This window comes from Oryzias latipes, chromosome 1 (assembly GCF_002234675.1).
Source record: "Oryzias latipes chromosome 1, ASM223467v1".
Classification (NCBI taxonomy): Eukaryota; Metazoa; Chordata; class Actinopteri; order Beloniformes; family Adrianichthyidae; genus Oryzias; species Oryzias latipes.
In genome coordinates this window covers 16273695-16300141 of record NC_019859.2, presented here as the reverse complement: position 1 = coordinate 16300141, position 26447 = coordinate 16273695, and the positions used below count along the sequence as shown (strand labels likewise).

Sequence of the window (26447 nt, the reverse complement as noted above, 5' to 3'; positions counted from 1 at the left end):
GTAAGTGTGCATGTGACTGTGTCAGACTGGCGACCTGTCCCCTGCCTTGGCCCGCGAGTGGACAGGATAGGCTCCAATAACCCCGTGACCCCAAAAGGGACAAAAACAGGTTTATAGGAGAGAGAGAGAGATATGAACACTCATTATAAAATACAAAGTTTTAGCTCATTGCTCCATTAATCTGCCATTGTCAAAAATTTAAAGGGAGAGAGAAGTTGGTATGTTAAAAGATGCCTCGGAATGGAGCAAATCCGGAAGCTGTGGTCAACGTCACCTACGTCACTGCTATAAGCTTTTCCAACTGCATTTTTTTCATTTGCCCCTGATTCAGAAAGATTCGAATGAAGAAATATCTTAAGTTTATTAACATATGACCTTCATCAAAAGAAAAAAGCACTAAGAATATGTTTAAAAAAACAACCACAGATTTCATTTAAACACCTTTAAATTTTAATGTCAAAGGTAGGATTTAAATCAGCCATAAAGTTTATATTTAGTGTTGCCTGCAGTAACCTTTAAAATAATTTTTTTTAGCTAAATTATAGTAGTTAAATTTACGTTTTTATGTACAGCAAATAAAGTCGTACGTTGTTTATTGGTGATCACGTGAACAGCCCAAACCCGGAAGTGACACCATAGGTTTGACAGATGAGTTGGAAGTAAAATGAAAACAGCTACCGCTTAATTTTAAGATGTTGCCGAAACAGCACACTGAGGAATAATTGACATCCCGGTTCTGAGGACGTTCTGATCTGGATCCCGGACCTGAAGATCAAGATCTTAGACTTACTATGCGTCTGGAAACGCTGCTCTGTGTGGGAGGCAGCACACGGACTATGACGTCTCCCAACCCCGCTTGGCTGCTCCTGTTCAGCTTGTTGTTGTGTGGACGTTTCGCGTTTGTTTCAGCCTGCAAACAGGAGCCCGAGACCCCAGACTGGAGATTGACACTCAAAACTATTCGTAACGGAATTCACAAAATCGACACGTACTTGAACGCAGCTCTTGACTTGTTTGGCGGGGATGACGGGCTGTGTCATAACAAATGCAGTGATGGTGGGATTTTCTTCACAATGTTTGCCTTTTTTACCCCCTTGTGCTATCCTATGGGGTCAAGATGACCATTGAAGTGTTATTCCTACCATGACAAAGGTGGATAAAGGTGGAAATATTTCATAGACACCAGTGAAGATTACAAATCATTGAAGATAAAGGTTTAGCGCACTGTCTAGTGCAGGGGTCACCAACCCTGTGCCCGCGGGCGCCAGTGCGCCCGTGAGCACCCCTTGTGGCGCCCGCAGGGAATGCACCCAAAAAATTTTTTTTTTTTTATTGAAGCAAATATTCAACAAACAACCACGGCATGTCTGTCAATGACAACAATATCAATTCTGAGATAAAGGTAGACAAAGAAAACCCAAATATGTAAACAAATATAACTTAAAAAATAATCACTAAAAGTAAGGGTCTATTACAAAAGTTTAAATAGATCAAAAAAATTACACAATTTTACACATTCTTATGATTCATGTAATGTAAAGATTTTGAGAATAGGTTGAGGTGGTTGAGTAATCCATTAATGTGAGGATTAATATTCCTGTCTGTTTTTATTTACATTTATGTTTAAAAAGTTAAAATTAAGTTAAAGTTCTAAAGGTTTAAAAGTTTAGCTTTAGTATGTTCAATAAATATTTATCTTGTTCGGCTGCAACCTAAAGTCTGTTTTGAAATTAGGCTCCCGCTGCAACTGAGTTTGACCCCCCCCTGTAATACGAGTCTAGAAAATTCATGCATGTTTTTGTGTGCAAAATGAGCAAATAAAAATAGGGCACACAAAAGGAAGTCCTCAAATTGTGTTGTTTTTTTTCTTTTTTTTTGGGGGGGGGGGGGGGGGGGGCTAGGAGGTTTTTAGTGGCGCCCTTCATACCACTTGGTGCCCATGAAATAGCCCTCGGTCTCAAAAAGGTTGGTGAACCCTGGTCTAGTGGGTCTAGGATGACCCAACTCCCAATGTTAAAGTGCCTAGGATAGCACAAGGGCTATGCAATACTTCATATTTATACCTATTTATAACTTGTCAACGTTGTTGAGCTGAATCAAACAGAATGATCTGAGAGACACATTAAGCTCCAAAATCTTCTGTGTTGATTTGATCATCTCAGCTGTGTAAAAACAAGAAACCTTTGCTCCCTTCTTACAGGTTACAAACCTATAGCTCGTCCTGGGTACAAACCTTCACCACCAAATGGATGTGGTTCCCCGCTCTTTGGATTTCAGGTAGCATGGCTTAGTTTTAAATAATCTTCTGCACACTTTCTTGAATATATTTTTTGTTTCTAAAGACAATAGTGCATTTGAACAGGAAATGAATAAAAAAGGAGTAATGGTGTTGTTATTTCCAGTTTGATATAGGTATCCCATCCATGACCAAGTGTTGTAACCAACATGATCGCTGCTATGACACCTGTGGTCGTGAGAAGCATGACTGTGATGAGCAGTTTCAGGAGTGTCTGGAGACCATCTGCAGAAATGTGCAGAGGACTCTGGGGTTAGCCCAGTCTGTCCAAGGTAAGAGACTGAGACAGTGTTTAAAGACGCACTCCAATGAAAACAATGTTTTTTTAACATGTTCTTGTGGGATTTTTAAAATATTAAGCTTCAAATTGTATTACATTTCAGAGTATTTCTTTATTCAAAAGGTTGTGAATCGGGAGCAGATGAAAAAATGCTGTTGGAGAAAGCTTGTAGCTGTGATGTAGAAGCTACAATCAGCGACCCACAGGCGTCCACTTACAGCTAGATCCGTGTACGTCTTTGTTTTCCTAGTCTGTTCTGATATCTGGCTCAAAACTGTTCGGCTAGACAGCTCCAAAACTGCTTGCCCTTTTTGTTGCACCGCTAAAATTAGGTTGGGGTTGTAAAGTGCTGTAAGCAAGTGGGAGAGCATCGTGGGGACATAATTATATTCCTGCCCACAACTTGGAGGAAAAATTTCAAACGAACCCCTGCCTCTCTGCAGAATAGAAGCTACGTCCTAGAAAAATGATTTTTGGCTAAAACGGCAGGATGATGATTTAAAGACAACTGCGAACACTTTTAAAAACTAGTTCAAAGTCTATGTATCATAGTAAATGTTTAGTAAACTATATTATGGGTTATTATTATAAATAAAAGTACTTTGCTTTATTATCAATTGTATTGGGTTAAGCCATGAGACTGTGCTTTTTACTTTATTATAATTCATCCAAAGTCTCCTTTGGCCAGATTTCTTTTATCTTTTTTTAAATTATATCTTCTATCTATGTAAATGGTAAATGGCAGATACTTATTTAGCGCTTTGATACCTTCTTAGAAGCCTCAAAGTGTGTTACGGTCACTGTCCCATTCACCCACACTTCCACACTGCTAGCAGCTCCGCTGCCAAACACTGGCGCCCACCTAGAACCAACAGGAGCAATGTGGGGGTCAGTGTCTTGCTCTACACTTTGACTCATGGGCAGGCAAGGAGGACACTGAACCTGCGACCTTCTGATCAGAGGCCGACCGATCTACCTCTGCAACATGACCGCCCTGTAATTCAACTGCCATATTACTCAGCTCTTAGTAGAGCTTAGGGTTGTCATCAAACAATAAAGTTTAATTTTTTAAAGAAATTTTGCACATATGCATATTTCTTATGCATAATTTTCCATAATGATTGGAGCAGTCGTATCAACTATCTCTCATCGGAAATATATCTCTTCCTAGCATTTTTGAAATAGAAACACCATAAATGTAGTCAAAACATTAGATTCCAAAAAGACAACTAATTGCTATTTGTTATAGCCTTTGTACTGCAGCTGTTCACATTTTTTTATTATTTTTTTTAAAGTTCCTCTAAACAGGTTTACCTACTTGGGCGGCCGCGGTGCAGCGGTAGGGCGGTCGACCCATGATCGTAAGATTGCAGGTTCAATTCCTGCCTTGCGCCCATGAGTCAAAGTGTCCTTGGGCAAGACACTGAACCCCACCTTGCCTCTGGTGGTAGGCAGGCGCCTGTGTTTGGCAGCGAAGCTGCCACCAGTGTGTGAATGTGTGTGTGACTGGGTGAATGGTCCCGTGACTGTAAACCGCTTTGTCCTTTTAAGAAGAAAGGCGCTATATAAGTATAACCCATTCACCATTTACTTCAGCTATATGGAGCGCCAAATGTAAAGGCTCAGCTAAGTAAAATAAGAATTGCCAGCTATCTCACATTTGTGGATTCTTTTATACACTCTTTGCAGAACTATTACAAAATAGTGTGTCAGAAGCATGCCCATTGAAATGCTAAACATAAATGTAAATAGTTAAGGATAAGTGAAAAATATTGTAACGTCTAGCTGGACATCATGAGAAGTCAGAGACGGCTGTTTCCAATTGCAAAGCCTTTAATGTAATTTAAATGGTCGCTGTCTGCCGCAAACATGGAAAATACAGCACAAACGGAGAACTTGCCCTGACGCTGTCTCCTCATTCATTTCAAACTCTCATGCTCTAATGACGCTTCCTTATGTTCACTTGCTTCTCCGCCCCCACCCACACTCCTCCAATCACAGTCATCCATCTGACTAGAAAAGCGATGAAAAAACAGATCCCCAACAGAATCATTTAACGCTAACTGGGGATAGCAACACAGAACAGATTAGCACAGCTTAACGTCGGTCGCTACAATATATATATAAATTACAGTGTTGGGTAGATTACTTTTTTCTTCCAAACTTTATTTGTCAGCTTTATCAACCATAATATTGCCCTACAGTATTGTTGGACTCATATTTATAGATATGGACCAGAAAAAATATAATGATAGTGCAAAAAATAGTGCAAAGTATGAACCTGGTTCAAGACATAACCTGGCTACATTAGAATTCAGACAACAGTGTGAAAAATGACTCAAAAATAAGTTACAACACATGTGGTCTATGCCAATGATCAAAGTGAGATATGGAAATAAACTGTTATGCCTATATTCGTCAAATCTGAAATTAAGTAACTCTTTTGAAAATGAATGATTTATTACCTTCATATTTATTTTTGCTGACTTTAGGTTTTCCATTAGAATGAATTGGACGTCTGCCTTTTGTGCACAGTTCTGCACAGCTGCGGGTCTATCAAACTACCCCACCAACTCTCTCTCTGCGGAGCACATCGAGCACTAACCCATGCAGCTTAGAGCGAAAAATAAAGTAAGAATAGATGAAATATAGGAAAAAAAACTACTCCCAGGAAGCAGTCAGCTCATGGTTTTCTCACTAGAGAGATATAGCTATAGAGTTGTGTCTTTCACAACCGACTCATCAGCATTCAGGGCGGGTCTCTGTTCTGCTGCTCACCCACTGCTCCTCAGGGATGAGAGGACTCCTTGCAGCATCTCTTTTTGTCTCATCTCTGAGCAAGTTTGGAAAGCAATGTGACTGCAGCAATGAGGGCATGTCTGTTCTTTGACCAATCCCAATCCGGAGCATACATGCGTGCGTGTATGCCCCAGTTGATCCTACCTTTTTTTTTTTAAATTAACCTCTGCTTCGTTTCATTTAACTGAGAGAAAATGTCAGAGCCTACAAACCTAAGTAATAAATTAACAAGGGTTTCTATGGTCCAGTAATTGTAATTAACTACCAAAATTTTAACTCGTACACATAACACATATTAGGGTTCTAAGTTCTACCCAAACATTGTTTTTCTTTTCTTCTTTTTTAAGATTTTTCATGCGGCTGCGTCTGGTAGTTTTAGACATTGCTTTTTTCCGTAAAGCAATATGATTGAGATTTCATGAATAACAAACTGCTTTCAGTTACAGAACCATGTTGAAATGTTGATTACATTTATTATTTTCTTGTGGTAACGTGCTAGCATGATCATACATTTTCCCTTTGACATGTTTTCTCACGTCTTGCATTCCATATTTGTCTCCACAGCATGCGAGTCTGCAGTAACCCTCCTTTTCGATGCCGTCATGCACTTGGGATGCAAGCCGTACCTGGACAGCCAGCGGGCCTCTTGTGTGTGTCAGTATGAGATGAAGCGGGAGCTTTGATACTACAGAGACTGGCACGGACACACTAGGAAGACTAATTAAAGAAGACCAAGAATAAAGCTCTTTATCTAAATATGTAGATTTACCTCAGGGATACAACTCCTACTGATACTAAGTTGTTCACCTTCTTTTATAGAGAAGAAAATTCTAATAGTTATAAGTTTATAAACTAGATGTACAATGACGTTAGTTTGTGGATGGTTTATGCCCTGTCTATGTAAATGTTTGGAAGTGGTTTGCTAAAGATTTTGATTTTTTTTGTTATAGGACATTATAGGACAACATTAAACTAAGAAAACAAAAGTGTCCAGGTCTTTACCTGGTCTTTTACCAACTATTTTGCATCAATAAAATTACCTTCTTGCCAGAAAATATGGAATATTCATATTATTTAGGTAATCATAGCCAAGAAATTGGCAGTTGCCTAATTCATAATGTGCACATTTTGATTAAAACATATTAAAGATTGAGCAGGAATGTTAATTGTGTCCTAACTATGTACATTTGTTTAAAAAACATTTTTTTAGAATACTTGTACACTTTTTAAATACCAACATTAAAGTTCTGTTTGTCATTGTAAAGGAAGTATAAGCTTCAAATAACAGAACAAAAAACTACCATCCCTTAACAAAACATAGTACAACTGAAGTTTTTATTAAGTATACCTGAGTATAAATGTAGCAAGTCTACTATAGGCCATGGACGTGTAATGTAGGAAGTAAGTGAATGCTTAAGACTAAATTGGAACATTTTAAGTTCACAAGATAGTGAACTTAAACCTTAATGTGTATAACAATGTGCATCTGCTGAAAATATTCACCCTGGGGTCAGTTAACGACCGGTCATCAATGTCTGTGATACACCAACACTGCTTGGCTTGACGAAAAGATTCTTGTCCTGGAAGAAACCAGACCTGTAATAAGACAGGGAGTGGGAGTCTTCTCTGATTGGCTGTCACGGTCTTACGAGCCTCTGGCTCCTCTCTGCTCCTGCTCCTACACTTGGCCGTGGACGTCGCCTCTGGCTTGTCTCGCACCCCCAGCAGTCCCCCAACTCCATCTGGATGCAGGCCGTCTGCTGAACTATTTAAACATGTGGTTGTAGTCCTGGTACATCGCCTCCTACTTTTATCGAGGCATCTGATGGGTCAGTTTATGACTTGAATAACTTGCACAACAGAAGAAATATGAAATTATGATGATCAAGATCATGTTAAAAAATGTAGCAGAGCAAGAATGGTTATTCTGAAAAACATAATGACTGAGAAACAGCTATTTGCTTACATTTGATCTAATCTAAATTCATGAAAAGTAAAAAAATAATAATAATAATTTCCACTTTTGTTAATAACAGGCTAATTCGTTTTACGAGAAATCTTAGTTTTTTCTTTTTCGTGTTTTTCTCCCTTCCTTCTTTTTACTTTTTCAATGTTTTTTTATTGTTCTTAATATTTGAGAAAAACTTCGGTTGTTGCTTATAAAGTTTAATAGCAGTCAATTCTTTCATGTTTTACTCAGACTGACTGCAAAAATGACAGATGTAACATAATTAAAAATGTTTCATAGTTGTACTTTTAATCAAACCAGGAAGTAATAAATAATGGGTGATTTCTAAATATGGCTAATTAATCACTGATTAATATTTTGGGTGGTTTTTAAAATGTATTTACCAGTATGTATTTTTCTTTTGAATCTGGGAGTTTTTAGAAGACTTTCATGCTGGAAAACCATGACTATTTAACCAACACTGGCAGAGATTAAATGATTAAAGATTAAAAAGTAAATGATTTGAAGAGTGAGTGGTAGACAAAGAGAAAGTAAGACTTTTGCTGCCATACTTCCAAAAGGGCTGGAAGAAAGACAAGATAGCAAAAAGAACAGACCAGAACCCCCCACCCAAGCCTGCATTGCGTTGCAAGTGCTGTTTAGGGGACAGGAGCGCGCTGTTTGCACGCAATCTGGCTGTTAGAAATGAAACAATTATACAACCAGAGCGTGGTTTGTGAGGGCATCTCACGGGCATTTATGTATCACGTGCACGCCCCGTGCGTAAAGCCTTAGCGCGTAGTCAGTGAGCGCGTTCTGGGAGCCAGTGCCAATAATGCGCAGCACCCGTACGTGACGAAAGCTTCAAACGTGGGTTTTTGTGCACTGCTCGCTCCGGTAGCCAGAGCCGTTACAATACTAAATAAATAAATAATACAAAAAATATACAAAAAAAATAACAGGATTTGCGTCTCTACAAGTTAGGAAAATGAAATTAAGTTGCTAGCTTTTCCTTCTTTTTTCTAAAGTAGGCTACTAAAGTGAGCAGAGCTTTTTGGCACGAATACTATATACATTTCTGGAAATCGAAATAGATTGTGTCTTCTTTTTGTTTAACTTGAGAATGATGAACGTGGGACTCGCGCACTGACCCCACGAGAAACTGATTTATTGTAATTGATTGATCACCACAATCTTCTCTGCAGACCTAAGTTATGGATCCCACTGTGTGTCTTCAGCCTCAATAGATATATACATTAGAAATAACATTAGGAAAATTTTGACGTTGTGCATTTCAGCGTGAGATAACGAGGTGTGGCGTCAGTATTCAAACATATTCAAATGCGCGGGTTTCATGCCGGTGTGCACTCTGAGAGTTGGCTGCCCTGTACTAAAACAAGCATATCAGCCAATCAGCGTCATCATGGAGGTGGTGCAGGTTGTTTTAAAAGCAAGGTTTACCCCCAATCCCCTCTTTAGGTGAAAAGAAGCGCTGTGAACCACATACTTGTGGAGGTAACGTTTTCCATGATTACTTTGCAATATATTCAGCTTTTTACTTTGTTTCAGGCACTGAAAGGTAAGTTTGAGGTACTGACTTTGGCTTGAACAATAAAGTTGTGTTCACACAATATTTTCATTTACTTTAGTCAGCTAAATTGACAAGAGCAAGTTATACTGAGTACTGAAATTATTTTCTATCAGACACACTGGTTTGTTTTTTGTAAAACGTACCGACATATTTCGCTGGAATACTTCAGGTATTTCCACTGCAACATCATGTCGGTACGTTTTACACAAAAAAAACAGTGTCTGATAAAAATAATTTAAGTACTCGGTATAATTTATAGACACAATGAACTTCATTGAATCAAGAGCAAGTTAACTGTGGTTAAGCTCTGTTAAGTCAGAACTTCTTTCTTTGTCTGTTCAGGAAGTGTTAAAAAGGACAGCAAAACAGAAGCTGCAGAGATGGGTGAGTATTTGACAATGTTTAACGCTGTTCATGTATTGCCGGGTGTTTTCAAAAACTACTGTCAGCACAATTTATCAATAGTAAATCTACCGGGGATCTCTTCAATGTGAAAAACCCCAGCACACCGCCATAAACCTCTATTGCTCTCCTCTGTTTTACATTGGTCATCCACCAATGAGCAGATTAAAGAGGGTCTATGCATTTTCCAAAAATTGAACTAAAAGGACTGACTTTAAGCAAAAATCCAATTGTTTCCTCAAACTAGCATTCTGTGCGCACAAGTCAGCATTTGCCTGCCGTCTGGGTGTGGCTACAAGTAGCTCATCATCACCAAGTATGAATAAGAAAATGGAGACTTTTTAAGCGCTTTGAGCTCCTAGAAAAGCACAAAATAAACCAAATCCATTGTTATTATTAGTATCGTATTAACGTCATCAAACTGTGACAAAGCCTTGTCCAAGACGACTCCAGAGAAAGAACCCTCAGGCTACAGCTCTGACAACAGCGTGATCCACTTTTTTCCTTCAATGCCTACTACTAATTTGTGCGCACAAAATGCTGATTTGAGTGAACTATTTATTTATTTATTTATTTATTTATTTATTTATTTATTTATTTATTTATTTATATCCAGGGTTCTGTAAGTAACAGAGGAGTGTATTCTTCCAAAATTTTAATCCAAATTGCATAGTATCCTATAATTTATTGCATGTTAATGTTGTTTTCTTTTGCAGAGAACCTGAAGGAGATTGACTCTTTCAAAGAGTAAAGACTTCTTTATTCTCCTATATACTCTATAACGGAGAACATTTGCAATATTTCTGATTTTTGATTTCCTCTCTTTTTTGATTCATAACAGATTATGTATAGCCGGCTTGAATCCAAATGAGGAGTACAGGATGACCCACAAACGTCGAGGCCTGGCCCTCATTTTCAACCAGGAGCGATTTTACTGGCGGCTGGAGATGAATGACAGGCATGGAACAAATGCTGACCGCCACAGCTTGGAGAAACGGTATCCCTCTCCCACTCCACCGCTGTGGTTTCTTGAAAAACATGTCTGAACGTGTATTGTCTTTTTGCAGAAAACATTTTGGTTTCTTTGCTTCTATTTTGCTCCACCTGAACCCATTTCTGGTTTATCATATAGACTCCTGGATTTAAATTTTGACGTCCGGAGTTATGACGATGCAAAACAGACAGAAGTCCTGGATAGAATCCATGAAGGTGGTAATGACATGTGCCTCTACTGTTTGAGCTAATGTGACAGTAAAACTCAGCAAAGTTTGACAAATAGGTGTGTCCCCCAGCTGCTGAGGAGGATCACTCTGATGCCGACTGCTTTCTGCTGGTCTTCCTGAGCCACGGCGAGAACAACTGCGTTTACACCTACGACGGCATGATCAACATCCAGGACATCACAGCCGCGTTCAGAGGAGACAACTGCCCGAGCCTCGTAGGAAAGCCCAAGATCTTCATCTTTCAGGTACATTTAAACAATACAGATGTCTAAACTGTTAGGGGGTGCACTCAAAAATCTACTAGTTGTTTATTTTATTTTATTTTTTAAGCTAACCGTCTCCTGCTGCCTTGGAAAAACTTCTGGCTGTGTCATATAGGGAAAAGATGAAATTAATACTTCAATGTGTGTCTGCAGGCGTGTCGTGGAAATAAATGTGATACTTCAGTGGTTATCACTGCGGCTTCTGCGAATGATGAGGTGAATAATGAGGTGGTGGTGGATGCCAGCGCAATAAAGACTCTACCTGCGGCAGCTGATTTCATCATGTGCTATTCTGTGGCTGAAGGTGAATTAAGACAGTTACTCAAGAGTTATTTGTCAGATTTTCTTGGGCTTTTATCAAATAAATTTGAGGCCAAATGAACAGGTGTTTATGTCATTTTTGAAGAAGTAATTAATATACTTTAACTTCAACTTCCCCCTTTTTGTCTCCTAGATTAAAAGATCTGCATTTGATAGTTATTGTTTGAACACTTTTTCTCTCGTTATATTTTTAGCACTTTCACATTTCCAAGCCTTTAATGGAACTTGCTGTACATGTTACAGTTTTACATGTAATGATAAAAATGTGTTTTGTGTAATAATGGAGGAAAATAAATAGGGGAAAGGTTGCTTGGTCAAGGTTTCCTCTGCAAGGGAAATTAAACATTATTTTAATTTCTGTGTTACTCTGTTTAATCTTTAAATAGTTTAGTTGTAAAATTAATGCAATTTTATTTTTTCTTTTAAAACCCTAGTCAGAATTAAATCACTTAAGTCTTTCAAACAAGTAATTACTTTTTAAGATATTAAGGGATTTTTAAGTGTGTTAGTGAGGCCTGGAAATACTAACAATAAACCTCTTTGATTATGGAAAAAAAAATAGCAAAACACAGAATTACCTGATTACTCAGCAGCCTTTTCACTTTTTGTTTGCCTTTTTTAGGTTTCTATTCCTTCCGAGATCCCATCAAAGGCTCCTGGTACATTCAGGATCTGTGCGAGCTCCTTGAAAAGTGCGGAAGTCGCCTCGAGTTCACAGAGTTACTTACCCTGGTCAACAGAAAATTGGCAATGAGAAGTGTGAGGATGAGAAGTGACCCGAATGGTAGTGAGAAAAAACAGGTTCCTTGTTTTGCTTCCATGTTAACCAAGAAGCTGTACTTCCGTCAAAAGTAACAGTATCAGTTCACAGTTAGAAAATCAATCGATTTAAAAAAAAAAAAATGTTTTTTCATCCCATATCCTTAAAGACCCATTCCGATCATCTTTTAAGTTATTTTAAAAACATTCCCAGTATTCTTTTAATTTTTTATTATGCTGTTTTCAGTCAAAATCAAAAACCTCTGTCGTCTTTCAGGACATAGTTTCTGCAGAGCGGCAGTAGTTAATTAGAAATGAGGGCTCGGAGCAGGGAGTTTTTGGCTCACCCATCAAATTTTCTGTCACAAATACGATCTTTTACAGACTGCATTTTTTTGTCTGCTCCTGATTCACGATGATTTGAATAAAGAAATACATTTTTGGGGTTAATGTTCTATCATCAGGAAAATGCCTCAATGACATGATTAAAAAAAACACCCAAAATTAGATTTTCATCAGAGTGGGTCTTTAAATTCACTGTGAACACTTTGAATCAGTCTGTGAAATCTTGAGACACCACAGGTTATCTAGAGCACTACAGAAAACCGACTTTTCAGATCACACCTCTCTTGTAAGCAATAGTGTGGAGAATATGCAGTCCAATACAATAGACCCGGCTGGAATTCAGGTTAAAGGTGCTGACGATGCTGGTTTTCTAACTCCTTCACAGGCTGTTCATTTTCTACTTTTTCATGCAAATGCATCCCTGATGTAGTTTGTCAGTTTATCAAAAACAATAATAACCTTCATTTAAGTTTTTTATTAATACCAAACTCACCATTGCTGTCCACCCCTATTTTTGCTCAGGTGTAGCCATCTGTAGTATCACTTGTACTTGGTTTGTTCTAAGTGTGTTTAATTGAGAATATAAATAAAAATATTCTTCTATAAGACAGAGTGCGTTTATCTTTTATTTGTTTTGAAATAGTTTGCAAGTACTCCTTGGAAAGGCTGAGCAACTAAATGGCAAATAGAAATAAAAAATGTGTAATGGCTAACAACAATGTTTTACAGATTTTTGTGCAATTCTTTATTTATTTTTCTTGGACAGTCTTTTTTAAAATGTATTTCAGACATTAAAATGTGGATGGGAGAGAACTTTTTGCAGCCCAATCAGGACAAGTCTGAAGTCTTGGTTATTGGTTCTGAAGCTGAGATATCCTCCAATTTTATCTGTCAACCAACTGTATGACTGCATGTGATAAAGTAGGGAACCTTGGTGTGATTCTAGATGCAGATCTAAGCTTTGACCAGTGCTGAATTCCTAAATCATGCTTTTATCATATCAGTAATGCGTTACTGTAATGCCTTCCTTTCTGGAGTAAAGAAAACCACTCTTAATCGTTTGCAGCTATCCAGAACTCGGCTGCATGACTTTTAACGAGAACCAGGGGGAGAGAGCACATTAAACCAATCTTAAAAATCTCTGCACTGGCTCCCTGTCAGCTTTAGGAATGAATTTAAGATTCTTTTAACCCTTAACATTGGGAGTTGGGTCATCTAGACCCAATTTGCAAGCAAAGCAGCTGCAGGGCAACACAACACAAGAGCCTGCTCGGGAGAAACAGAAAACATTCAACGTCATCAGCGTCTTGTGTTACATGCAAAGCTCAGCTCCACTGCAACAAAAGAAAATGTGGTTATCAAAAGGAGCAGAAATAACTGAAGAACAAATTTATAAACTGCATGATAAACTTATACTCCGGAAAACAACAACAGCAGAGTCAATTCATACACATGGGCAATGCCATGTGTCGACAGGAGGAAAGACTTTCCCTAAACTATAAAAACCCTTTACAGGTACAACACATGGATTTCAATGAACTAACGGCAAGGGGATATGCTTTCCCTGCCAGCATCTTACACCCTGCAGTTATGTGCTGGATTGTTTCAGGCGCCTCTTTGTACAGCCTACACATTGGGTCTTGTCTGGTGGAGTAAATCTGAGCCTCTATTGCTCTGGTGCTCAGGGCTTGAAATTGATTGAAAATTAAATAATCAAAAACAGCCATTACTTTTGAGTTGTTGATTAACAGAATTGTTTTAAAAAAAAACTAAGGAAATTGGGCTGAAAAAAAATGATGGTACTCATAACTTAATATTTTGTTGCACAACCTTTTGAGGCAATCACTGCAATCAAACTGTTTCTGTATTTGACAATGAGCCTTCTGCACCTGTCCACAGGTATTCTGGCCCACTCCTCATGAGGAAACTGCTCCAGTTGTCTCAGATTTGACGGGTGTCTTCTCCAAATGGCATGTTTCAGCTCCTTCCACAAATGTTCAATTGGATTCAGATCTGGGCTCATAGAAGGCCACTTCAGAATAGTCCAACGCTTTTCTCTTACCCATTCTTTGGGGTAAGAGGTCCCCATCCAGAGCCGCAGCGGCTGAACAGCAGCCGACCCAGAGGGACAGGATCCAACTGAGGAAGCACCGGAAATAAAAATGAAAATAAAAATGAGAATGAACAAGTAAACATATTGATAAAAACAATAAAACATTGAAATAAGGTAAATTAAAATAACGCGTTAAAAATCTAGTTCAAGTTAATAAAACAATATAAAATGGATAAATAAATAAATACATAAAAATAAATAACTAAAAAAATAAATAAAAGTAATAAAAAATTAGCTAAAAGCCAGGTTAAAAGATAGGTCTTGAGCCTTTTTTAAAAGCATTAATGCTCTCTGCAGCTCTCAGGTCCTCTTGCAGACTGTTCCATAAACGGGGGCCATAGTGCTAAAACGCAGCCTCTCCATAGGTTTTGTTTTTCCAATCGGAATGGTTAAAAGACCAGTGCGAGAGGATCTCAGGGTCCACGAGGGTTCATACTTTACTAAAAAATCTGATAAATAAGAAGGCGCAAGACCGTTAAGATATTTAAAAACAGTTAAAAGTATCTCAAAATCAAGATCTGACCTGAATCCAAGGCACATCTGACATCATTAACGATTTTTAACAAGGCTGTCTCAGTACTGTGGTTCGTTCTAAAGCCAGACTGGTTTATCTCAAAAATATTATTTTGTAAGAGAAACTCATTTAGCTGAATAAAAACAAGATTTTCTAAAACTTTGCTTAAAAATGGAAAGTTGGACACAGGCCTGTAATTATTAAAAACTGAAGGGTCTAAATTGGTTTTTCTTTAGTAAGGGTTTCACCACTGCAGTCTTAAAGGCAGCAGGAAAAATACCCATCTGTAGAGAGGAGTTCATGATATTTAAAATCTCACTCTCAAAAGTAAAATGATTTAAAAAGTGATGTAGGGTTGGGATCTAAAAAACAGGTCGTTGGATTAACTTGGGAGAAAACTCAACCAAGTGTTGCAGCTTCAACCAGGTCAAAACTGTCCAGTGCTTCCTCAGGTAAAATCAAGCCATCATTACCAATAGAGAGGCTTTTCTGTCCTTTTATGATGTTCGATCAAACAGAATGGATCTTGCTCCTGTAGTGGTCAGCAAAGTCCTCACACAATGAGGCAGAGGCTGGCATTGTGTTTTTGTTTTCATTTGAGTTGCTCAAAGATCAATTGTGGTGAAGAGGACTCTGGGGTTACTTTTATTTACAGAGATGATGTTCGCAAAATATGAATTTCTGGTTTGTGTTACTGTTTGATTTTATAGTTTTATAGTTTTAGTTGGTTTTGGTATAATTGATAGTTTATTTCAAGTTTGTATTTTCTCCAAAGTCTTTCGGCAGATCTACAACGACTCTTCAATTGTTTAATTTCCTCAGTTCTCCAAGGGGGTGTGGCTTTGGTTCTTATCTTATTAGAGTTTAGAGGAGCAACTGAGTCGAGGCTGGATTTTAATTTACTGTTAAAAATTTCAACAAGTAGATCACAGGGGGCTGGTAAGACAGGTGGAGAGTTGGAGCGAACAGATGTAATAAATCTTTCGACCACCTCAGGAGTCAAGTAGCGCTTCTTCACCGTTCTCACAGAGGTCTCCTGCTTTATAAAACCAGTGATGTTAAAAAGCACACAGTAATGGTCAGATACAGCCAGATCCACAACAGCGGACACACTGGTAGGTAAACCGTGACTGATGACGAGGTCAAGAGTGTGCCCCCTGTTGTGAGTCGGCTGCATGACGTGTTGTTTAAAATCAAGAGAAGCGAGCAAGTCCAAGAACTGAGAGGTGCCATAGTCCGACTTCCTGTCTATGCAGGTTAAAATCACCAGTTATTAAAATGATGTTAAAGGAAGTGTGGACAGATGCTAAAAAACTCAGAAAACTCCTCAATAAAAACAGAGCTTGGTTTGGGTGGTCTGTATGCTGTGATGCATAAAGCTGTCGAGGCGGCTGCGGGCTGCTTTGTCGGCAGATGGGACGTCTTCCCGTAGACAGAAAAGACGATCCAGCAGGTTGGAGCCCTTCCACAGCAGATCTCTGGCTGATCTGGGCAAGAACCTAATGATTAAGGGTCAAGCAGGTTGGTTAGATCCATCTGCTCGGGGTTTTTCAGCTCTGTGAGCATTGTCAAGTGCAGAAATCACCACTGTAGAGACCTTCGTTGGTAACATTTCTTGTTGGATTCTGGATCTGACATCCTGTGAATTTCATTCAGGGACTTTTTCCGGGCGTAGGTTTAATCTTCTGCTGTAGCTGTCTGCATCATTTAGTTTAGTTTCCAGCTCTTCAACCTTCTTCTCCATCTCTTTACATTGCTTTCCCAGGTTTTCATTTGACTTTTTTAAAACCATTACTTCTGGATGGCAAAACTGCAGCAACTTCTTCAGACAATCAATTTGAACCGAAGGACCCAGAGGACCTGAGGGTCGCAGAGAGCATTAATGCTTTTAAGAATAGGCTCAAGACCTACCTTTTTAACCTGGCTTTTAGCTAATTTTTTATTACTTTTATTTATTTATTTAGTTATTTATTTATAAGTATTTATTTATTTATCCATTTTATCTTGTTATGGGCTGCACGGTGGTGCAGTGGTTAGCGCTCTTGCCTCACAGTGTCCCCTGCCTTCGCCCACCAGTGGCCGGGATAGGCTCCGGCAGCCCCGTGACCCCAAAAGGGACAGAACGGAATAGAAAATGAATGAAAAAAAAGAATCTTGTTTTATGAACTTGAACTAGATTTTTAACTCGTTATTTTAATTTACCTTATTTCAATGTTTTATTGTTTTTATCAATATGTTTACATTTTCATTCTCATTTTTATTTCCTTTTTTTTTTTTTTTTTTAACTTGTCCTGTCCAACAGCTGGGCAGACAGACGAGAGCTGAGGGCCTCTTGTGTTGGACATATTTTACTTTAACAAGAGGGTTTATTAATCTTCAGACAAACCAAAGGTATGACTGAATAAACCCCTTTTGTAATTGAGGCCAAACTTTTATTCATTTCAACCATGATTGAAAATCTTTGGTGTTGGACCGGACGGAAAAGGAAAGAAGGGAAGAAGAGGGAGGGGTGTCAGGGGGGGTGGGGGGGGTGGTGATAGTGAGAGGGGGGGGGGTAAGACCATGAAGCAGCATAAAGCAGACAGGTTTACTGGTTGTTTATCATTACGGTACAGTTCAAATGTAGTACAGAAAGGGCGGGGCCTGTTCACACACACTCAAATATTATCAACACACCTGCTAGCTGCAAAAAAATGTTCACATGTCAACATGTACACAAAACAGATAGTGTTCACGAACGCATACCTATGCCTTTAAACCAACTAGTGTGAAATATTTCATTCATTCAATCATGCAAACTATAAGTGCAAAGTGAGCTAACACCTGTGCTCAGGTGAGTGTTTATGTTCTTCTAAAATGGATGGTGGAATGTGAAAAGAAGGAGGAGGAGCGCCCAGCCACCCCCACACCCAGACCCCCGCCACAGCAGCAGCGGCAGCCGGAATTCCCCCAACACCACACGGGAACAGGCAGGGAACAACCGCCCCCCGGGCGACCAAGACCGCTACCCAGGCCAGGGCCAGCAGGACCGCCGCGAGGCCCCCAGAGCCAGAGAGCAGGGAGGCGCGGAGGGAAAGAGAGCGCCGCCCCAGCCCAGCCAGGAAAGCAGCCCCCCCGCCGCGCCGGAAGAGCCCAACGCAGGGCCCCACCGGAGAAAGACGCCCACAGCCCCAGACGAGCACCCCACCACCACCCAGGAGTTCCGTGCATCCCCCCGCCCCAACCCCAGGTACGAGCCAGGACCCCCCAAGGGAGACCCGCTCCGCACTCCAGGCAGCCACCCACCCGGCCCACGGTTGGTCCAGGGAGGAGCAAGGCAGGGGCCCGCCGCCCCCGCCCAGGAGGGGGGAACCCCGGGGAAAAAAGGGTGGCCCACAAGGGGTGTTATAAATATGGCCCGACCAGGCTCGGCCATGTTGGAAGTTTGGCGGGGCCCAGCGCTCAGGGGCAAGGTCCAGGACCCACCCCCCAGGGACACGAACACCCCCGGCTCAGGTGTAATATGAACCCCCCCACCGTGCAGAGAGAGCACCGCCGGGCCCAGGGAGCCGGCACCCAAGGGACACGGCCACCATCGCCAAGGGGCCCGCACACCCACCAGGGAAGGGGTAGGGGACAGATGGACTCTCATTTTTATTTCCGGTGCCTCCTCGGTTGGATCCTCTCCCTCTGGGTCGGCTGCTGTTCAGCCGCTGCGGCTCTGGATGGGGACCTGCATCACTGCTTAGCTGTGGTGGAGCGGTCCCCACCTGTGATGCTGCATTTGGCTGTCTATGCAGCTATTCAAATAGAGGGAGGTTCCAATTATTGGCATTTCCAACAACTGGTTTTCGTGCTCAGCCTATTTCTCATCCTCTTTCCCCATCAGTTAGGGGTGGGGAGTGTGAAAGGAGTGGGGGGATAGGTACGGGGAGGGGGGCCCTATTTTTTAATTTTTGTGCTTGTTTATTTTGATCGTCATGCTTTTTTTATATTTTGTTGTGTTTTAATGTAAGCACTTTGTGTTATATTTTATATGAAAAGTGCTTTATAAATAAAGTTTTGATTTGATAGTGTAGTTATTACATGTCATCAGAATCAGAAAAAGGTTTATTGCCAGGTTCAGTAGAGCGCACTTTACAAAACGAGGAATTTGACTTGGTGTTGGCAGGTGGTGCATCTCAGATTAGAAACTGTTCTAACTGTGAATGCTAGGAATATCAGAGACCAATTAAAAAGAAAAAGTGTTCTTCTGTATTGCCATAACAAAAATGTGGAATGCATCCCCACACCAATGGGAGAACTCCCTACAGGAGGTGTTTTGAAGGTTTTTAATGTTCTAAGTTCCACTTAAAGTTTTATTTGAAGATTTGTCATGCAGGTGTGTCTGGTAGTTTAGCTGTTGCTTTTTCTTATAAAGAAATGGGATTCAGATTTCGTTAATAACAAACTGCTTTCAGTTTTAATTTTGAATTGACTAACCTATCATTTACTTGCAGTAACTTTGTGGCATACATAAAAATTTCCCTTGGACATGTTTTCTCACGACTTGCATTCCATCTTTTGTCTCCACAGCATGTGCGTAGTCAGTAACGCTCCTTTTTGATGCAATCATGCACTTGGGATACAAGCCATTCCTGGATAGCCCGGGGACCTCCTGTGTGTGGCAGTGTTACGTCTTGCAAGGGGAATGTTCCAATAATCCGGACACTTTTCTGAAAAATTGAGTCACTTTTCATAGGACAGTAAAATGGAGAAAAACTTACAACTGTTGACCTAAAGTCTGTGCGCTGCCTAGCAATTTCAGTCTCCAAATGTCACCAGAACAACACATTCCATACATTACATAGTCACCCCCATCTTAAACATAGTCATAGCCACTAATAAACCAATCCCAGCATCTCATCAAATTCTATTCGCAGTCAAAGGAAATTACTCTACAAAACATAATTTTCAGAACTTCAGTACATGTTGAGACACCTTTTCTCTTAACAAACTTTTTATAAACCATAAACAATTCTTGAACACATTTCACATTACTTATGGAACGTAATGATGTGGTCGTCTAACGGTCCTTTCAAAATGGCATGGGATAAACTGTGTCCACCCAATATGAAACATTTGGAGGGAGTTCCCCAACACACTAACAGCTAATATGTCAGAGTCCTTGTCTGTTTGTTCTTCAGATCTCACAGTCTCTTCCATCTCTGTCCATCTGACATTCTCTGACATAAAGGATTCAGGACCTGTTTGTTATGTGATCACCCTAGTAATCAACTTGGGACCTCGTCCAGTAGTGTCTCTCAAGTACACAAGTTGATCAAAAGTAAATCCCTGTTCCACTGCTCGCTGATTATAATAGAACTTATGCTAACTGTTGCCTTTTCCTCACATTTTCTTTCACTTTTGTAAAAAAAAAAAGGTGTCACTTGTAATCAGACATCAAAATGGAGAGAAACCTACAACTGTCAGCTCAAAGTTGGCGGGTTGCTTAGGAACCGCAGCGTGAAAATTGAGCAGGAATTAACATTATTTGAGTAATTCCTGTACATTTTTTTTTTTTTGGGAAAAAGCTTAGAGAAAACAGAAAGACTGCCATCTCCATCATACCATCCCAAAAAGTAGTACATTTGAAGTTTATTTAATCTTTAAGGCAATATTTTACCAATGTGGATAAGAAAAAATATCACAAAGTTGGAAGAAAACTGTCAGATTCTGTTTGTTTTGGATGGTGCTTTTTCTCCTGCCTTGCCTCTCAGTAGTCAATAATTCTGATACCTGCACCTATGGTGCCCTCTAGCGGTTGTTAGTGGTTGAATGGCAACCGGTTGTTTATGAGAAAAAAAATTAGTATATGAAAAAAAAAATCACAAATAAGTCGCTCCTGAGTGTAAGTTGTATCCCTGACAAAAGTATTGAAAAACCTTGACTAATATTCCAGAAAATACTGTAAAGAAAAATAAACATCAAATATGACCCTGAACTTTTTTTTACTCCACTAAATTCTTAGCAAGTCCAACTGCTGAAAATATTTCTTTTCCCTGGGGTAAATTAACTGATAAATGTCTGTGGTAAAACAACGACGCTGCGTGGCTTGATTTACACGACTCATATCCTGGAAGAAAATGTACTAGTAATATAATGGAATGGAAGTCCTCTCTGATTGGCTGTTGCGGTGTCACTTCCTGTAAAAGGAGGGACTTAAGACAAGCGTATCAGCCAATAAGCGTCATCGTGGAGGTGGGGCTCGTTGTTTTTTAAGCAGGTTTTGCTCGTAAACGCCACTTTTGTGCGTGATTCTTGGGAGAAAAGAAGCACTGTGAATATATCTGTCATGGCTACCCACGGAGGTAACGTTTTACATGATTAATTTGAAATATATTTAACTTCCGACTTTGTTTGAGGCACTAAAGAGCAAGTTTGAAGTTACACTTCCGAGAATTGGCTAGGTTCTTATGAACAATAAAGTTGTGTTCACGACAATCCCTGTGGGTTTCTTTCTCCCAAACTTTACAGTTTTATTTTTATTTAGTCAGCTGAAATGACACGATCAAGTAAAATGTTGTTACGCGGTTTTAAAGTTAGAACTTCTTTCTTTTTTCTGTCTTCTTTCTAGGAAGCGTTGAAAAGGACAGCAAAACAGAAACTGTGCAGATGGGTGAGTACGTTGTTGTTTTATAACTCTGCTAATTATTGCAGCTTCGCTCAATACTGCTCTGATATTCACGAGTGGGGTTAGAAGACAGGAAACAACTTTCAACACAATTTATGATTAATAAATCTCTTCAATTGTGAAAGAAAAACTAGAAAACCACCATCATAAAGTCTCCATTGCTATCCTCTGTTTTACATTAACTTGATGCACACTCATCCACCAATCAGCTGATTACAGAATTTACAGGATGATGTCTATGCATTTTCTATAAAAGGAACTAAAAATAGACTGCTCCACTAGACGACTTTTTTAATGTGTTCCTCTGCAATTATCTATCTAAGTGCAAAACCTGCAGTCTCCTGAACGTCATCTAATGTTGTGTTGTCTTTTGCAGAGACTGAGATGACTGAGACGGATTCTTTCAACAGGTGAAGACTTCTTTCTTTTTCTTATGGATTTCTTTTTGGGAAAACACTCATTCATATTATATTTTTTCTTTTTTGATGGCAGATCATCAGATTTGAATCCAAATGAGCAGTACAGGATGACCCACAAACGTCGAGGCCTGGCCCTCATTTTCAACCACGAGCGATTTTACTGGCGTCTGGGGATGAATAGCAGGAGTGGAACAAATGCTGACCGCCACAGCTTGGAGAAACGGTATCCCTCTCTCACTCCACCGCTGTGGTTTTTAGAAGAACATGTCTGAACGTGTTTTGTCTTTTTGCAGAAAACATTTTGGTTTCTTTGCTTCTATTTTGCTCCACCTGAACCCATTTTTTTGTTTATCATATAGACTCCTGGATTTAAATTTTGACGTCCGGAGTTATGACGATGCAAAACAGACAGATGTCCTGGATAGAATCCATGAAGGTAATAATGACATGTGCCTCTACTCTTTCTTGCATGAGCTAATGTGACAGTAAAACTAAGCAAAGTTTGACTAATGCGTTTCCCACTAGCTTCTGAGGAGGATCACTCTGATGCCGACTGCTTCCTGCTGGTCTTCCTGAGCCACGGCGAGAACAACTGCGTTTACACCTACGACGGCATGATCAACATCCAGGATATCACAGCCGCGTTCAGAGGAGACAACTGTCCGAGCCTCGTAGGAAAGCCCAAGATCTTCATCTTTCAGGTACATTTAAACAATACAGATGTCTAAACTGTTAGGGGGTGCACTCAAAAATCTACTAGTTGTTTTGTTTAATCAAGCCAACAGTCTCCTGCCGCCTTGGAAAAACTTCTGGCTGTCCCATTTTTAGGGAAAATATGAAATTAATACTTCAAAGTTTGTCTGCAGGCGTGTCGTGGAGACAAACATGACACTCCAGTGGTTATCACCGATGCTGTTGACGCCAAGCAGGTGATTAATGAGGTGGTGGTGGATGCCAGTGCAGTAAACACACTTCCTGCTGGAGCTGATTTCATCATGTGCTACTCTGTAGCTGAAGGTGAGTTAAGACAGTTACTCAAGAGTTATTTGTCAGATTTTCTACGGCTTTTATCAAATAAATTTGAGGCCACGAGTGGCCGTGTGCACTCTGGCAGCCCGGTGACCCTGAAAGGGACAAAACGGGTTTAGAAGATCAATATATTACAGTATTTCAGGCAAAATAAACAGGTTTTTGTCATTTTGGAAGAAGTAATTTATATAATTTAACTTGCAACTTCCCCCTTTTTGTCTCCTAGATTAAAAGTTCTACATTTAATGGATTTATAGTTTGAACACCTTTTCTCTCGTTGTATTTGTAGCACTTTCACATTTCCAAGCCTTTAATGGAACTTGCTGTACATGTTACAGTTTTACATGTAATGATAAAAAAACTGAGTTTTGTATAATAATGGAGGAAAATAAATAGGAGAAACGTTGCTTGGTCAATGTTTCCTTGGCCAAAAAGAAGAAGCATTATTTAAAATACTTGAAATGTTTATTATTGAACCAAATCACTTTTTAAGTCTCATTAAAGAGCAATAACATTCTAAGAGATTTAGGTTTTTTTAAGTAACTCTATAAGATCAGGAAAGAATATGACTAAAGCATATGATTATCAAAAGAAAAATCACTGCACAACTCAGTCGGTGCCTTTTTTTATTGGCCTTGTTTTGTTTCTTTAGGTTTCTATTCCCATCGAGAGACGATCAACGGCTCCTGGTACATTCAGGATCTGTGCGAGCTCCTCAGAAAGTACGGAGATTCCCTCGAGTTCACAGAGTTACTCACCCTGGTCAACAGAAAAGTGGCGATGAGAAGTGTGGGGATGAGTAGAGACCCAAATGCTATTGGGAAAAAACAGGTTCCTTGTTTTGCTTCCATGTTAACCAAGAAGCTGTACTTCAAGAAAAAGTAACAGTGTCAGGTCACGGTTAGAAAATCAATTGATTAAAAAACATTTTTTTAACTCTATATCCTTAAAGACCCATTCCGATCATCTTTTGAGTTATTTGAAAACACTCAAGAGAATTCTTTTAATTTTTTATTATGCTGTTTTCAGTCAAAATCAAAAACTTTTGTCCTCTTTTTCAGGACATAGTTTCTGTAGAGCAGCAGTAGTTAGTTAGAAATGTGTCTCTGTGTTGTGATCGTTGGTGCATAGCAGCCCCGCCCCCCTTCCCCTCCCCTGTAGCTGAGAGCTCGAAGCAGGGAGTTTTTGGCTCCCCCATCATATTTTCTGTCACAGTCAACAGCTGCAACTTCCAGCTTTTTCTGCCACAATTATCACAAAAATGCACGTGAGATTGTGGAGGGGCTGTAGATCAATACAAACTGAGTTTCTCCTTTTTTTAAATTTTTGGATGCTGGTGTGTTGTGGGATTTTTGTCAAGGTTAAAGTGAACTGTGGCTCAAAAAAGGTTGAAAAACACTGCTCTAGAGCACTACAGAAATGGCCCCATTTTCAGTCCTGATGCTGTGGAGAAGACCAGCAAACAGACTTTTCAGATCACAACTCTCTTGTAAGCAATAGTGTGGAGAATATGCAGTCCAATACCATGAACCCTGCTGGAATTCAGGTTAACCCTTGTGCTATCTTAGGTGACCCCACCCTTACTTTGACGTGTTTTCCTACCATGATAAAGGTGGATAAAGGTGGAAAGATTTCATGTAATCCATGCACACCAGTGAAGATCACAAATCATTGAAGAAAAAAGGTTCAGTGCACTGTCTAGTGGGTCTAGATGACCCAACTCCCAATGTTAAAGTGCCTAGGATAGCACAAGGGTTAATGGTGCTGACGATGCCTGTTTTTCTAACTCCTTTACAGTTTTGTACTTTTTCATGCAAATGCATCCCTGATGTAGTTTGTCAGTTTATCAAAACAATAATAACCTTCATTTAAGTTTTTTATTAATACCAAACTCACCATTGCTGTCCACCTCTTTATTATGCTCAGGTGTTGGTTGCTGACAGTGATTCAAAAAGGGCTCAGATGTAGCTGATGATTCAGCTAAATTCCTCTACCTCTGCAGCATTCAGTTTTTACTCCAGGCATGTAGTTTTGACATATATATCTTTAGCTATGTTTAGGTGAGCTTAGTTGTCAAGGATCTTTAAAAGGAGCAATCATTAGAGAAAAATATTTCACCACAGCACCACACACCCATAGAAAGACACCCACTGCCATTCCAAGCCACTTCTTTAAAAGGGAATTCATGATTGTGCTGTTGTCGCAGCAGTTCATGGTACTTTGAATAATGCATTTTTGCACCGCGTTGGTTAAAACAAACTACTGTAGAAAAATCTCAGGGAGGACTGTGTTTGCTTTCTTTTTCCTTTTCCACAATGTTGTGATGTGGGTCTGACATCCAGCACATTTGTCTTGTGCTGAAAACTGTTGCTCTACTGTTGTGACTTTCTGGGTAAAACTGTAACAGTTTTAATCTCTGGTTTTTTTTCTCAGTGTGTTTAATTGGGAAAGAAATAAAAAATATTCTTTAAATGACAGAGTGCATCTTTTATTTGTTTTGAAATGGTTTACAAGTTTTTCCTTGGAAACACAGAACTACTATATAGAAAATAGAATTAAAAGAAAACGATGATGCCTAACAATGTTTTAGAACATTGAGCACATACACAGCCACACCAAAAAGAAAAATCTCTAACTACACAGAAATAAGGAAAACATGAAGCAGGGCGGTTGTGCAGAACTAGAACAGCTGTCCCCTGATCGGGATATAGCAGTTTTGGTTCTGGCCCTACCCACCCCACATTGCTCCTGGTGAAAGGTTGCTGACTGTAAAGCGCTTTGGGCATCTCTTGTGCATAACACACATCCAAACACTCTAGCAGCCCAGGGCCATGTGGATGTGTTCTTGGTTCCTGCCCTTTTTATTCCCTCCTGCACAGATGCTGGGAAATAAGACTGCAATTAAAACCCTTGTGCTATCCTAGGCAATTTACCCTTGACCTTACCCCCAATGTAAAAATGCCTACCCCTTGTGCTATCCTAGGCGTTGGGAGTTGGGTCATCTAGACCCACTAGACAGTGCTCTGAACCCTTATTCTTCAATGATTTGTGATCTTCACTGGTGTCCATGGATTACATGAAATCTTTCCACCTTTATCCACCTTTATCATGGTAGGGAGAACACATCAATGTAAGAGTTGGGTCATAGGATAGCACAAGGGCTAAGGGCTCTTCTGTGTCTCTCCCTCTTTGTGCTCCTGCCGTGGTTCAGGTCTTTGCAACAACTCTGCTCCGGTCATCATGCAACCTTGGGAGTTGGGTGCCCTTGGTTTGCTTTATACTCCATCCACAAGCTTACACTCACACACCCCTGCAACACCACACCTTTTTGCTTTATTTTGTTACTATATCCCTTGTGCTATCCTATGGGGTCAAGATGACCATTGATATGTTCTCCCTACCAAGACAAAGGTGGATAAAGGTGGACAGATTTCATGTAATCCATGGACACCAGTGAAGATCACAAATCGTTGAAGAAAAAAGGTTCAGAGCA

General features: G+C 39.8%; 3 protein-coding genes across 3 annotated transcripts; all 3 read left to right on the top strand.

The window, feature by feature from the left end:
* The first annotated feature begins 611 nt into the window (after nucleotides 1-611).
* pla2g12a (phospholipase A2 group XIIA) lies at nucleotides 612-6430 on the top strand. The gene is made up of 4 exons (XM_023957447.1): nucleotides 612-1056; nucleotides 2201-2277; nucleotides 2403-2568; nucleotides 5940-6430. Exons 1-4 carry the CDS (start codon nucleotides 792-794, stop codon nucleotides 6056-6058), a joined length of 627 nt encoding a protein of 208 aa, XP_023813215.1. The 5' UTR covers nucleotides 612-791; the 3' UTR covers nucleotides 6059-6430.
* A 2830-nt stretch (nucleotides 6431-9260) lies between these two features.
* Nucleotides 9261-12044, top strand: LOC101157998 (caspase-6-like). The gene is made up of 7 exons (XM_023957445.1): nucleotides 9261-9298; nucleotides 10033-10063; nucleotides 10158-10313; nucleotides 10449-10525; nucleotides 10609-10784; nucleotides 10956-11106; nucleotides 11746-12044. The coding sequence occupies exons 1-7, from the start codon at nucleotides 9295-9297 to the stop codon at nucleotides 11976-11978; spliced, it is 828 nt and encodes a 275-aa protein (XP_023813213.1). The 5' UTR covers nucleotides 9261-9294; the 3' UTR covers nucleotides 11979-12044.
* Nucleotides 12045-21092: 9048 nt separating this feature from the next.
* On the top strand, nucleotides 21093-25431 carry casp6 (caspase 6). Its single transcript, XM_023957443.1, has 8 exons — nucleotides 21093-21183; nucleotides 21450-21491; nucleotides 21883-21916; nucleotides 21999-22148; nucleotides 22285-22361; nucleotides 22451-22626; nucleotides 22792-22942; nucleotides 23607-25431. Exons 1-8 carry the CDS (start codon nucleotides 21168-21170, stop codon nucleotides 23837-23839), a joined length of 879 nt encoding a protein of 292 aa, XP_023813211.1. The 5' UTR covers nucleotides 21093-21167; the 3' UTR covers nucleotides 23840-25431.
* Nucleotides 25432-26447: the final 1016 nt, after the last annotated feature.